The 14,375-nt window shown below is 38.4% G+C and overlaps 1 protein-coding gene across 3 annotated transcripts; it reads left to right on the top strand.

Moving 5' to 3' along the window:
* Positions 1–15: 15 nt before the first annotated feature.
* Positions 16–13,964, top strand: nup58 (nucleoporin 58). Of its 3 annotated transcripts, XM_056364232.1 has the most exons (14): positions 16–437; positions 966–1,132; positions 1,240–1,272; positions 1,372–1,641; positions 1,990–2,155; positions 2,323–2,388; positions 2,810–2,984; positions 3,434–3,513; positions 3,818–3,936; positions 4,174–4,256; positions 5,125–5,326; positions 10,835–10,918; positions 11,660–11,758; positions 12,299–13,964. In XM_056364232.1, the coding sequence occupies exons 1-14, from the start codon at positions 358–360 to the stop codon at positions 12,466–12,468; spliced, it is 1,794 nt and encodes a 597-aa protein (XP_056220207.1). In that variant the 5' UTR covers positions 16–357; the 3' UTR covers positions 12,469–13,964. The 3 variants fall into 3 exon arrangements, with proteins under 3 accessions (XP_056220207.1, XP_056220208.1, XP_056220209.1); XM_056364233.1 differs by lacking the exon at positions 10,835–10,918; XM_056364234.1 differs by lacking the exons at positions 10,835–10,918; positions 11,660–11,758.
* Positions 13,965–14,375: the final 411 nt, after the last annotated feature.

The following is a 14,375-nucleotide window of genomic DNA, read 5'->3' as shown; positions in this document are numbered from 1 at the left end:
AAAGATTACCCGAAATGCAATAGCATTCGGGAAATACCAGGCGGGCAATAGGAAAAGTAGCACCATGCGAGAATTCATCCTACGATATTTGGCTGCTTTAAAAATCTAAAAAACAGAGGTGTAAGGGGAGAAAACATAGCAGGCTACCGCTGAGAAGGTCCGCTTATTTGTGAAGGGCGACAATTTTGCCAAAAATGTTTTGAGTGAAGATACGACCGCGGATTTGGCCCTCACGCGGGCATCTTTCAGAGCTAACTAGCGTGTTAGCTGTGATGCTGGTTTGCTCGCTGATCCTCTTGATGAGTGGGTGAAGTGGAAATAGTTAATTGATGATAAATGTGTGCCTCTTAAAAGAAAATGTCTGGCTTTAACTTTGGATCAGGAACTCTTGGTTCCACCAATACGGGTGGTGGATTCACATTTGGGGCAGTAACCAGGTAATGGCAGATTTCAAAAGCGTATTTAGCTAACTTTAGCATAGCCAAAGTTAACCTGACGTAAGGCGGTGTTGTGTACCCGTCAATATGTTTCCTCTCAACTGTAACCTGAGTCTAACATTATTTCCACAACCAACCAACTAACTGTAACCAAACTTTCATGACATTTGTGTTGCATGATGTAGCACACTAACGAGAAAGATTGGTAATGGTTACTTTATGTTTGAACTTCTTTCCGTTGTGCTCTTGTGGCTTGACCTGATAACTAACGGAAAATTTGGCGTTACATTCTTAACTGCAAGGGTATCACAGGTTTCACTTTGATCCACGTTTAACATTGGTGCAGATCATCTGTAGCCTTTGGAGTGTATGTAACAATTAAGATGTGTAAGGTAAAAAGTAAGAGGGCATGCCTGTATTACTGTGCCAATGACAGATTATTCATCTGTTCTTAGATTGCAACTCAATTCTGGGATCATGGAAGAACTGTGGTCATATGACTGAATTTAATGCCTTCTTCCTTTTTAGTGCACCTGCAGCCAGTACTGGTGGCTTCTCTTTCGGGACTGCTCTGGGTACAGCAGCCGCCATCCCTGCCCCCACCACCAGCACCACCACTCCGTCTCTTGGCCTAGGAGGCACTCTCTTTGGTCAGAAACCTACTGGAGGGTTCTCATTCAACACACCTGCCTCAAGTAATAATGTCACACTTATATAAAATACGCCTACTGGCGAGTGACAAAATTATCAGTAATTAACATGTCTGCATTTTGTCTTATGTTGTGATGATGTTCCCTTTTAGGCGCAGCTGCACCTGCTACAGGCCTTACATTAGGTATGTTTGTGTTAATGAGATGTTTTAGAAGTAAGATTGTGGAAGGAAAGTTAATGATAACAGGTTATAACCTTAATTTGTACTTATACTTTCTTTCAGCCACTACAGCTCCCTCCACCGGCTTTAGCTTGGCTTTCAACAAGCCCACCGCCTCAGCAACACCATTCTCCCTCACCACCACTGCTACCACCTCCTCAGCAGCCCCTGCTGGTGCAGGTTTATCATTTGGCTCTGTCCTGACGTCCACAGCTCCACAGCAGCCTGCAGCCACGTCCTTCACCCTTGGTCTTGGTGCCACAACAAACACCACAGCAGCCTCAACAGGCCCATCACTGGGCGGGGGTCTCTTCTCCAGTACTGTGTCTACAGGTGGGATGCAAATGGATAGTCTTGGCATGTTCTCACATGATAAGTGATTTGAGCTGAAGTTGCCAAGGGCTATGTAATTTGTATAGTGAAGTAATTCCATGCAAGGAAGGTAATAAGAAGTTAAGGGTTTTTGTAGTTTGTGGAAACTAGGTAAAGCAAATTGGTTGTGACCTTAACATAGCGCTGTGACCTCTTGATTTACAATGAGGACATTGGTGTTTTATATCATTGCAACTACAGTGGTTTTGATTATGACTCAATTGTCTTTATTGAGGTATATTTAAGCATTTGTTCTCAATTTTAACAATATTGTATTGTTATAACCTATGTGTTTATTTGGTCTTTTAGGTTTGGGTCAGACCACTCTTGGAGGAGGTGGTTTAACGTTGGGCTCTCTGCTGTCTACCTCCACAGCAGTATCAGTAGCCCCTGCCCCCAGTGTTGGCCTGGGTGGGGTCGACTTCAGCACTTCGTCTGAGAGTAAGAGCGACACATCATCTGGAACCAATGCACAGTAAGTCTTGTTGACCAACATACACATTGTTCTTTATTAAGTGGAAAAATGTTAACAACTTTTCTCTGAGAGGCATTCAATGGCTTCCAGTCCTGTAAATGTATACCTGATTAGTGAAGACTATACAGTTTGTTATAATGATGAAAAACATTCTTTCTCTCCCTTAGGGACAGTAAAGCTTTAAAAGATGAGAACCTGCCCCCAGTCATTTGTCAGGATGTCGAGAATTTCCAGTAAGTCTTGTATGTGTATATATTATATATGTATATTACAGGATTTGATTCACTGTTTGCTGGCTCACAAGCCTCTGTGAACATTGTTTGGCACGGAAGAATTATCTCATTTGTTAAAAAATGTTAAGCTGTTTCATCAGTAGTGCTATTGTTCTAAAAGAGACATGGCTGATTTGGGCTATATGTTGTAAACATAGCTAGTTCATAGTCATAAAGTTAGATCAAGTCTGGCAATGTAATCCAAATTAAATCTAATTTAATGTGTTCAGGTGTTTTTTCCAAGTGCTGGCTAATTGCCACGTAAAATCAATAATTCACATTTAATTAAGATATAAGTACTTGGCACTGGTGTCCTTTTAATGTATTTTTTGAAAATATTTTGTGCAGGTAATTTAATGGTCTATCTTCTTTTTTTTTATAGAAAATTTGTGAAAGAGCAGAAACAGGTTCAGGAGGACATCAGCAGGATGTCATCTAAGGCCATTTCTAAAGTCCAAGATGACATCAAGAGTCTCAAACAGCTTCTCTCTGTCAGTGCCAGTGGTTTGCAGCGCCAAGCTCTAGCTATTGACAAACTGAAGCTTGAGACGGCGCAGGTAAAAAAAAAAAAAAAAAAAAATCTGCACACACAAGCCTAAATGACATCTTGCTAGTCTTTTTTACTTCTGATGCATGCATTTTACATAGTCAAAGGTTCATTGTATGTACAGTGGGGCCCAAAAGTCTCAGACCACTTTCCCATTCACTTGAACTGTACATACTATTGAATATTTTCAGCCATTCACTGAAAATGCTCCAGCTCTAAACCAACATGGATGTAGATAGTATTTTCCCAAAGGTATAGTTATAGACAAATCTAGTTCTTTCAAATAAGACTTGAAATGAGAGGTCCTTAATTATCTAGGTTATTGTGTGTTACTCACACCTCATTAACTGAAAATGTTGAAAGTGATCTCCTAGAATGAAATGGAATCCTGAGGAAAGAGGATCTATAGATTATCCGTTTTAACAGAAATTTGACATTCCTGTTTCCTTCCCTATAAAGGAACTGAAAAATGCTGATATAGCACTACGCACACAAAAGACTCCCCCTGGACTTCAACATGAGAACACTGCTCCATCCGAGTAAGTAAGCTTCCAGATAGTAGTCCCAAAACAAATCAAAGACGGTGCATTCAGAGTGATTTACTTCAGAGTGATTTATTCTTCATTCATTCATTCTTTCTTTTTGCATTTGTCTTCAACTAAAACTTTTGTGATCTGTTGCATTTGAGTACTATGAGAAAGCACTAAATATTCATCTAATTATGATTGTCGGCTTCTTTTCCTGTCAAGCTAATATGTCTCTCATCACTTGTCTCGGCTGTGTGTCAGCTTTTATCACTTCATGGATTTGACAAATATGAAACTGTGATTTTTCTGTGATTAGTTATTTCCGCAGCCTGGTGGAGCAGTTTGAGGTGCAGTTGCAGCAGTACCGACAGCAGATAGAAGAGTTGGAGAATCACCTGACAACACAGAGCAGTGGCTCCCACATCACTCCTCAGGGTAAGTGGACATTTATCTCACTTTTAACACAACTCTGGAAAGTTGGTAAAATGTATTTTCCAGGTTTTCTAAATCAGCATTAGTCAATATATTCTTTTATATTTTATTTATTTTATATTATTGTTATGTTAAGAACCAAGTTAAACACTGATTTTATAAAAAAAACAAAACAATTTTTTTCATGAACTCACCACAAATGTGCTCACAGATGATGATATTGTTGGGTGTGTTTTCCAGACCTCACTTTGGCCATGCAGAAGTTGTACCAGACATTTGTTGCACAGGCTGCCCAGCTCCAGTCAGTTCATGAAAATGTCAAGGTCAGTTCTTTTCCTCCTGCTTCAGGGCTCCAGACTAACTTTTTCCACTAGTAGCGCTGGTGCTCCTTTTTGAAAAATCTAGGAGCACCACCACAAAATTTAGGAGCACCACTTAAATCGACATGCAACGCAACACATTCATGTTTTTTTTCAATTTTAACTGTATTATTGATAAATGCTGTGATAATAAACAGAACATTTACAGAAATAACAGTGTTGTTTTATTTTAAATGAAAGTCACAAAATGAGGTAGTCCCTTAAGAGAAAAAAATCATGAATGGCAACTCTTCCTTTGCAATTTGATAGATGGTGTTGAATTTTATCATCATTTCAGCCTCTTCTGCAGACCGATTCATAGATTCCTGTCTATGAAAGGCTGTTGCCATAGGCACTGCATTTCCCTCAGAGCATCTGTCCCTGCATTGTTTATGTTTCAAGCTGTTGCTGTGCTTGCCTAGGGTTTCATGTTTGAAGTGTGCGGTGGACACAGCAAACTTTGTTTTCCCCGCAAATGTCGGACCACACTGAGAGCAGTACACAATACAAGACGCTTTTTTCTTTGCTATATGTTAGCCACGTGAACTGCGTGAGCCATTCCTGTCTGAATGTGTAGGTCTTTGATTTTATTGAAGCAAATTCAACACCTGCTGATTCCTCGTCTGAATTGTCCTTATCAGAAATTTTAGACTTGGGCACAGGAGGGTTCTGTGTTGTTTAGAGACTAGAGCCTCTCTCACTACACCCTAACCCACACTACACTACAACACCAAACAAGATAGTCATGGGAAGTTCTTGTTTTACATATGTGGGCAACATGTTAATTATAGTTTTTTAAACATCTTTTCCTCTGTCATGTCTTGCATTGCAGATCTTGAAGCACCAGTACCTTTCCTATCGTCGGGCCTTCCTTGAAGACTCCACAGACGTCTTTGAGTCCAAACGGGCATCCAACAGGAAGTGGCAAAGTACGCCACGAGTCACAACAGGGCCTGCCCCATTTTCCAGTGTGCCCAACGCTGCAGCGGTTGCCATGGCAGCCACCTTGACCCAGCAACAGCAGCCAACTCCAGGTCTGACTGCCTACAAGTTCTAAAAAGTTCTTCTCATCCTCTTCACTTTGTTAAAGAGTATAAAGGAGGGAGAGGAGAAAAAATGTAAAAAAAAAAAAAAGAAAAATTGGAGATGACGGGATGAGTAAGCTCTAATTTAGATAATTTGGGAGTGGAAAGGCCAAAAGGGGACAGAACAATTTAAAAAAAAAAAAAAAAAAAAAAAAAAAAAAAAGGCTTAGCTGGTGCAAAGCTGTTTTGTCTGTACTTTCTCTAATGAAAGAGAAGAGGCTAAAAAGAGGGAGAAAGGGGGAGAGGAGAAATCTGTTGCTAAACTCTGACAGGAAACCTTTGTGCTGCCTTTCCATCATGTCTCTCTTGACTCCGTTCAAGAGTTAGGCATGTTTATGTAATGCGCCTTACAATACCAGAGTGACATTTTATAGATGGATACAGTGTGAATCTGGCAATGTTGGTGCCAATCCTGTACAAACAAACACTGAATGTTATGCACTTTCAGTAATACCAAGGATATAACAAATTCCTTCACCTCATTTCTCTCTTTCTCTCTGTGCCCTCTCATTTGGGATATAAGAGCAGGTACACAAGGCTGACATGTTTGAAGAAATTATATGATAGGAGAGAAAGTCCAGCTATCTCAATTTTATTCACTTGAATCTCAAAGTTATTATTAGAGCTTCTATATATCATTTGAGTTAGGACTTTTTTATTCAATGCTTGAAATGAGCCGACTCACTGAAGGTTGTTATGTAGTGGGGTTAGGAGCATTAGACGTTTGCTGTGAAAAGAATGTGTTTAGATGATCAGTCAGTGTATAACATAAATTTATAATAATGTAGCTCCTACTCTCTTTAGTCCAACTGTCAAGAGGTCTCTTCCATGTAGGGAACCTCCAATTAATCAGGTGCCAATTGGCATCAGCTTACGTCACTGAAAATACAAGACTCCTCAACATTTTTTAGAAGAGAATTTATATAAAGATGCTGTTTCCATTGTTTGTAGAAGCTGCAGTTTCTCTTGTTCAGGGTCTCAGTATGTGGGTCTTGGCCCAATTTTAGCCATAATCTAAATAATTCACCCCCCACCCCCAGCCCACCCACAAAACCGTATTGATAAATATTATTCTACACAGTATTAATATCGAGCATAAGAAGACAGGTGAAGACTGAGCAGTTTGAACACACTTAGTGCTTATTCAGAGTCAGAGGTGTGTTGGCAAATTGACATTTTTAGGAATTTTTGATAGTACATCCCAAAAATATTTAAATATGCCCGACACACTAATATTATAACTGAGCAGACCCTATTGTTTCAGCCACTTCAGCACTCAATGGCACACAAATGAACATTTATTAAACATTTTACAAATAAAATATCTTGGTTAAGAGTAGTTTCCATTATAGTTATTGCCACATCTCTGAGGTGTTAAACAAATTTTCAGCCTTTTTTGTAGGCTTTGGTTTGTAGGCCATTTTACTGGCATATCAGGGCACCCACTTTTGATTAACAAACTAAGCTACTATGTATATTAGAGTGTTCTGATGTATTTTTTTCTTGTAAAGTTAAATAAAGTGTAGTAAAGTCTTAATTCAGAAGATTGAAAGCAATATTTTAATTGGATGGGGTTACAAAGGCAGCGTGGTTTAAAATTTCTCACATGGCAAATTACAAAAACTTGTGCTTAAGTCAGGTTTCATTTGCAAATTTTTCTTAAGCTTCTTTATCATAAAAATCATACCCAGACAATGAATGTGACTTTTTTTCAGTATAATATTTGAACATTTGCATACATTTGATCGTAAAGCAGGGCAAGCAGAGGCTATTATGAATAACCATCAAGCTCATTTAAGTATGTGCCGAGTAGGGATGGGGATATTTCATAAATCCATTGGTCCATTGCACTTCACAAACATGGCCTGCTGTCACAGTAGGTAAGATCCACTTCTGTGGTAAAAGTGTACACTATCTTGGCATCTGTTTTTGTGTTGCTTTCCAGTTTTTATTTTATGTGAAGCCAAATTGGTGTCTCATCTTTTGTGTAGTGTAATCCTATGTGCTCTGGGTATGCTAGCTGTATAAAAAAAGCTGCATTGCACTGTTTTAAAACACTGCAACTTGTTTCTAACACATAGCATTGCCAGTCTGTTAACCCCAGAGTTGGGAACTAGGTTACATGATTGCTGTTTGTAATGTCAATAATATTTAGCAAAATTCCCATCCCTATTGCCAAATAGTGGTCATTCTCTCATATTTGACTCATAACAAAGCCTGATCATAAGTGGATGTCTTGGTCTCTTCAGTATTTATTTACCTATTTATTTTTAGTTTATTTCTTTTGTAAATGTGCATAGCTTAGTCCATAATTGGAATGGCATAGTCAAGAGTGGCCAGTATCACAGCACATACAACACTAACCATGCAGATGGGTGCTACTTACTTAAGGCAGATTATTGTTTAACCCACTTTGTTGGTGTGGTGGATGATCGTGTAGGCCACAAGCTTGTTCAGATTTGTGCCTCAATGGACATAAGGTGGAAGGTGCCAAAAGACTCAGGACTGAAGATATAATCTATTTAATTACCTGAACTGTAAATTGAAACAAAGAAATTGTTTTTCCATTACTGCATGAACTTGGTCTTGAAGTGGATGTGAAACCGATAACCTTGTAAAATAGCCTGCTTCTTTGTCACTTGTTGCTGGACTAAATGAACCAGTATGCTCAGTGTGTTTGTATACAATCAAGTGTTGTGAACAAAGAGCTGAAGTTGTGTATGTTGAAGGTTCATGTATAATATGAATAGTTGGCAGTGATAAAAAGGACTCTGTATTATCATACTGTTCAATACTAAAACACATTTCATTGGTTTGGTTGTTTGAAGCCAAACTGTTACTTGATTTAAGCTATTTCACCTAAGGGCTACTGTCAGTGTAAGAGGGCTGGATCATTTCATGCTCAGTTCAGTTAAATGAAAATGTAGAGTGCTGTTCACAAGTTGTAATTTCAGGTATTTTATCCACGGTGGCGGTACTTTGTACAGACTTCTGCCGAATTAAGTTACTTGATTGTGTAGAAAATCTCTCTTGTTTAGCCCAATTTGTTTGGTAGTTGAGAGGAGAAGAATGGTTTTTGCTGCTTACACTGGTCCTTCAGTGCCAGTAAGATCCATTTGTGCCAAATGAAAAAGACAGGTGAGTGTAGTCAGATTGCATGTCCTCATCTCTTTATTGTGTGGGGTTTTATTTCCCACTGTTTTATGATGAAATGAAACAGTGTTGCTTGATGCAGACTCTCATGAGAGCTCAGTGTTATTGGCACTCAGAGGAGTAAGGACAGAAAAATTAAGTTTTTCAGTTCACTCTCTAGCACTCATCTGTATATTCCTGCTAGTTACAGTGGTGCTCAGTGAACCTAAATGATTATTTTCTTGTGATGAAACCGCTGTGTTAATTGATAAATTGCTGCTTTGGACATTCCAGTCCTCTGTTAAACAACTCTAAAATTTTAGGATTAAGATAGTTTTGGATGTAGCTGGATTCCCAAGTTGTTCAGAATTTTTTCTTTTGTGTAGTTTAGCTTACAATTCAACATATTGTCTTCCAGATCTCTACATTCATACATGGCACAATAATGATAATTATTGGTATTTCAAAGCTGTTTGGAGCTTGGAGGTGATAGTAAATATTTAGCCACCTGTATGTTAGGTATCTTCTCAATATCTGTCAGTAATATTTATGCAAATGCTGACTGCTGTATTTTCTTGAATGCCATTACAACAGCGAGAGTGATCCCATTTGCCTCTTTTTTAAACAAGTGAAGGAATTGAAATGTGATTATTTGTTTGTTTATAGATGGTACAGTACTAGCAACACAATTTGCCTCCTGTGCTAAAATCAGCTTGAGTTATTTTGAAATTCAATAATAAGTCTGAATTGTTTATATGGTATCTTCCTGTCTGATGTTGAGCTTCAAGACAGCAGTTCACCAACATGGGCCTGATTAGTCAAACATCCAGGAAATCAGAGAGTCTGGTCTTTTGAGTGGTTGGCTATTACCGTTTTGACTGTTACTTATTTTCTCATATTCATTTCCTTTTGACTCTTTATCATGCGCTTACTTTATGCTGCTTTTGTAGTGGTTTTTCTGTATGTTGCTTCCAGGAGGTACTACTATTTGAGGTTTTTATTTTTTTATTTTTATGTCTGACGAGCTACACATCTGCTAATGTTTATCTGAAAACTATACTGATCTCTTTCAATATGTTAAACAGTCACCTCACTTAAGTCTGACTTGATCCAAGAAAGGAAAGTATTTGTAGCCTGCAATCGTGTAGATTTATCCAAGGTGCAGTTTTGTGTTTAAAAACAAAAAGACCATTAACCACACATTTTGGCTGTGATTATGTCTAAGGATACACTGGTGAAGTGTTCAAGTAAACACAAACCACAAAGGTCAATCTGTTCCTGTTGGAAGGATGACCCAAAACTTGACCACATAATCTTCCACAGGCAAACTGTAACATATCACTAAGTTTCATTTATTTTGATCATTTTACACTGAGAGGCAGCCATAGATGCCAAATTCACATTTTTTTTATCTAAATCTCGAGTGCTTTTACTTGTAGATGAGTGTGTTTAAACTTATATAACCAATGCCTGTTGATAACAGTATATTTAATATATAATATGGTGTGCCTTTTAAGCTATATTCAACTATTGTGTGATGCATTTCTTTGGCGTATGCTAGTTCATTCACTCTCAGAAATCTTGAAAATTTGGAAACTTGTCAAATGCAGTAGCAGTTAGCAATTAACAATCAATTCTGTTCTAAACTGTTTGTTTGTGTTTTATGTAAGTGGAATTGCATATTAAATTGAAAATAAATCAATTTTTAAACAAAGAAACGTTTGTCCTTGTTTCTTTTTGACTGAAGTTGTTTTAATAATGCAGACTAATTGGAAGCTTTGCAAAATTTGATTACATAGAAAAAAAATTGCATAAAGAAAAAAAGACAAGTTTCTGAGTGAAAGAACTAGCAGCATTTTTTGTCAGTTACAATAACTAATGCTGATTAACTGGGATGTTATAGTTTAAATCTTTTAAAACAATATATGTAAAGTACATATATGTGTGCATTGCTGTTGTAGAGGCATGGTGTATTGCCTGATTCTGCAGTTATACTGTAGTATTGTATTTCTAAATGACCATGTGGGGGTTGTATAGAGTAGTACTCAGCTGCTGCAGTTTTTTGATGTTCCTACTTTCCTCTTACACCATTCACTGCAGACATTCTGTTTTTTGCAGATACATGTAAAACTTTAAAGCTATGTACAGAAAAGACAATTTTATAATTTTGTGTGATAGTGCAAGTCACAAAATACATAATTTGTTGTTATGGTGAACGTTCTCACAAGGTTTTTTTGTCAAAGGAGCTGAGGAACATGATTTAAATCACATGCACACACAACACATTCAGAGGAGTAAAGAATATGCTCTCTCTCCGTGCCTTAGGGACCCAGGCACCCTTGGGGGCAGGGTTTGGAAACCCCTTTGCCTCGGCAGTGGGCACTAGCTTGGGCTCTTCTACCCTTGGAGGTATTACCTCTGCCTTTTTTAAAAATAAATAAATAAATAAAATGAATATTCCCTTTTTTTTTTTTTTGCCTTTCCTTTACACACTCCAATGCCAAGCAACATTTTTGTTTGAGGCCTTTCTGTTCTTTTTTTATGAAAGAATATATAGGCAGTGTGTATGTGTCTGAGAGAGTGGTGCAGCTTGGCAATTTATTTTTTTCTGTTCTTCCTCATACAAGAGGTCAGGTGCGTTCACACCACACGAAAACTGAGCCAGCCCTTGCTGTGTTTACCTTTACATGTGATAAGTTGGAAAATTTTTGTCCTAACTGAAGATAAATTTGGCTGAAAAAAAAAAAAAGTTTCCTAAAACAATTCTACATATATATGTTGTTACTATACTTTCGCATGTCAACTGGCAAATCCACTTGACAGTGTGGGAACAAGTGGTCTGAACGCACACCAAGTTGGTGTGTTCTCTTGTAGCTGGTGTGAAATTCATCGTCTTGTGTTTTTTTCCCCTTTGACCCTTGCTTTGCCATGCAGCGTACTGTGGCTCGTATTTTTTCTCCAGTCTCCTATCAGAAGTTAGAACCTGCATAGTGCTGTACTGATTAGGTTGTGGTAGTTGTTTTGCATATACATTAGCTAATGCCTGCCTATGTGTACTTCTGAGGCACTGCTGCTTGTATTCGTTCCTAGTGTAGTGTAGTGTAGTGTGTGCTTTGCCCAAACTTACTTCCATGTCACTTTCTCCCACAGGTTTTGGTGGTGGGCCAGGATTTGGTGGGGTGGGGACTGGGGGGTCTTCTTTTGCCTTCTCCTCCACCAGTAAGCCCACAGGAGGCAGTCTGAGTGCAGGTACATACATACTGTATATACCCCCTTCACGCTAGCCCCCAAAAATTACAGCAACTAGAAAAAGTATAGTCCAACTAGAGTCAGAGTAGACAAGTGTTTGCAAATGTACCTCCAGAGTTGCGATATTTCCCTGAGCATATGCTATCAGAAGCGGTTGGACAAACTTCCTGTATAAAGCTATTCCTGACCTTCAAAATAATACTATACTATGGTGCAAATACTATACTACTAATATAATATATATAGTTTATCTGGTTTCCTGAAATAAGTAGGCTTTGCCAACATCATCCTTTTATGGTCTTGTAGGCATTTTACGCAAGTGTGCTGTCAGTTTGGCCACAACACGTTAGGATCTGGGGTTTTACACCAAGTGGACAAAATCTGTTCACACTTTAGCGAATGCTACAGTCTCTATATTACCTGGGTATACTTAATTGTCATTAATCTTTTCCATTACTTTTGTTTTCTCTAACCTTTTTTATTCTTCTTTAACCTTTCTTATCTGTTTACTTATCTGTGTGCATTCTCTTGCTGTTATAGGTTTTGGTAGCAGCAGCAGCTCAGGCTTCAACTTCAGTAACCCTGGCATCAACCCCTCGGCCGGTCTGACCTTTGGGGTTTCTAATCCACCTGCTGCAGGCTTTGGCACAGGAGGGCCTCTTCTCCAGCTCAAGAAGCCCCCTGCTGGTAATAAAAGGGGCAAGAGATAGAATCAGGAAAAGACAGAGCCCTGTGACTGACCAGCTGATCACCTTGGGTTTTGTACCGGGGCAGGCCTGGTCTCCCAAAAGTATATAAGTGCTACATTAAACAGCAGCACAGGATCACCCACTTAAAATCATTTGGAGGTATATGCTCAATAAACATTGAGAAAGATAAAATCCCATGGACCATCCAGCATTATCTCTTTCTCATACATTGGTCTGTATGTTCCACTGCTGTATGTACATTCATTTCTTTTAGTTTGATTCCAAGTTCCTGAGTCCTTAGCCAGTATTGATACAAGAAGTTGCCCACATTCACATTTTCCTCTTAGATGCATTTCAACCATGAAATCATATTACCTGGGTCTTAACACTCAGTTATTACTACTATCAATATTGTAGAAAGTGGCATGTATGGAAAGGTTAAAAATAATGTTTGCATAATTTTAAACATGAATTTGCCCATTCGCATTACCTCAAAAAGTTGCCCTTCACACTAATCTGTAGCACAACAATGCTTTTGGGGTTGCCAGCCATGGACAGAGCTGGTCCAATTACACATAATTTCAGTTATCTTTGAGTAACTGCTTTTGTCTGAATATTTTATGAGAGATTTGTCTTTGTGCTTTGAGGTGGACAGTACAGTTGGTTCCATTGTGTTACACAAACTGTCAATTGTAAAACTGCACTTGAAGGCCTTTCAAATGATGACTTGGCCCAAGTCTCGTCCGGGGGGGGGGGGGTTAAGGGAATAGAGGCTTATGGGGTAATAATTTGTTGGAAACAGCAGTCTGTGTCTGAAGTTGTCAGTGGGGAATCTGATTCTAGATAGTTTTATAGGCACAGCAGTGTCCAGGGTGGGTTTTTGGGGAAGCACAGTTTTATTTTTGTATCAAGCAAGTGGAGAAAGAGATATTTGGGAAGGGTAAAAGGGGACTAGCACGTTGAGGTAGTCCATTATCTAGTCCATGTAACCTGTGTTGTTTTCGCTAGACTCCATCCTTATCATTGTTTAATAATTACTTTTTAAACACATTTTGTTTGCCCTGTGTACCACTGTAAGAACCTTGGAGAGGAAACGCTGTGCTGTTTGTATTACATGGCTCTCATTAGATATTAAGTTAGCTGAATCTGAAAGGGATTTCACAAGCAGATTCTACCTTCTTGACTTGATTTATACATGTGCTAGAACAAATTTGCACTTGCCAGTGTATGTGACCTGACAGTGATTGTTTGAATGTGCATGTGTGGCTATTGCATAAGTATGAATTTGTCTCTGGTCTATCATAGTTGCTCAGCTACTATTGTGGTTGGGGGATATTCTGCTTTTTTAAATTGTCCATGTCAGTCTGGATACCAAATACTGGTAGTTGTACTATTATTTTCTAATCACAGTCTGTGTAAACCTGTATTTTCAAGAACCTGTTTAATAATAAAATCTTCAATATGATGTTTTGCCCGTTTATGGCATCACTTCAATAAATGTGTGTGTTGACACAGAATGATGTCTGTCATAATGTGTTGGTTCGAATGTGTGTCACCTGGTTTGCAACAGTTCTAACTCAAATTTGTCAATAAAGACGCATTAATGGTTGCACTGATTTTTACCACTTTTAGAACAGATAATGAACTATGTCAACGTTATCATAGCCTGTTTTCAATAGGCTACATTTCCTAGACATTACAAAGACAAGTGACCTCTTCAATGTTGAAAAAATTCAATGTAATACTTCCTATATCAAATTGTGAAGTGTCCAGTCTTCCAGCTGTACATTTTTTGTATAGTTAGTTAAATTCAGTTCAATTCTGTTTATATACCGCCAAATCAACATACTTTATCGTTACAGGGTAAGATCAAAAACTTATATTTTAGAGAGAAACCCAACAGTTCCCAGAGGAGAAGGAAAAACCCT

The sequence above is a fragment of the Seriola aureovittata genome, chromosome 20 (genome assembly GCF_021018895.1).
Source record: "Seriola aureovittata isolate HTS-2021-v1 ecotype China chromosome 20, ASM2101889v1, whole genome shotgun sequence".
Taxonomy (NCBI): domain Eukaryota; kingdom Metazoa; phylum Chordata; class Actinopteri; order Carangiformes; family Carangidae; genus Seriola; species Seriola aureovittata.
Note: the sequence above shows the minus strand (reverse complement) of the source record. Positions and strands in the feature narration are given on the sequence as shown.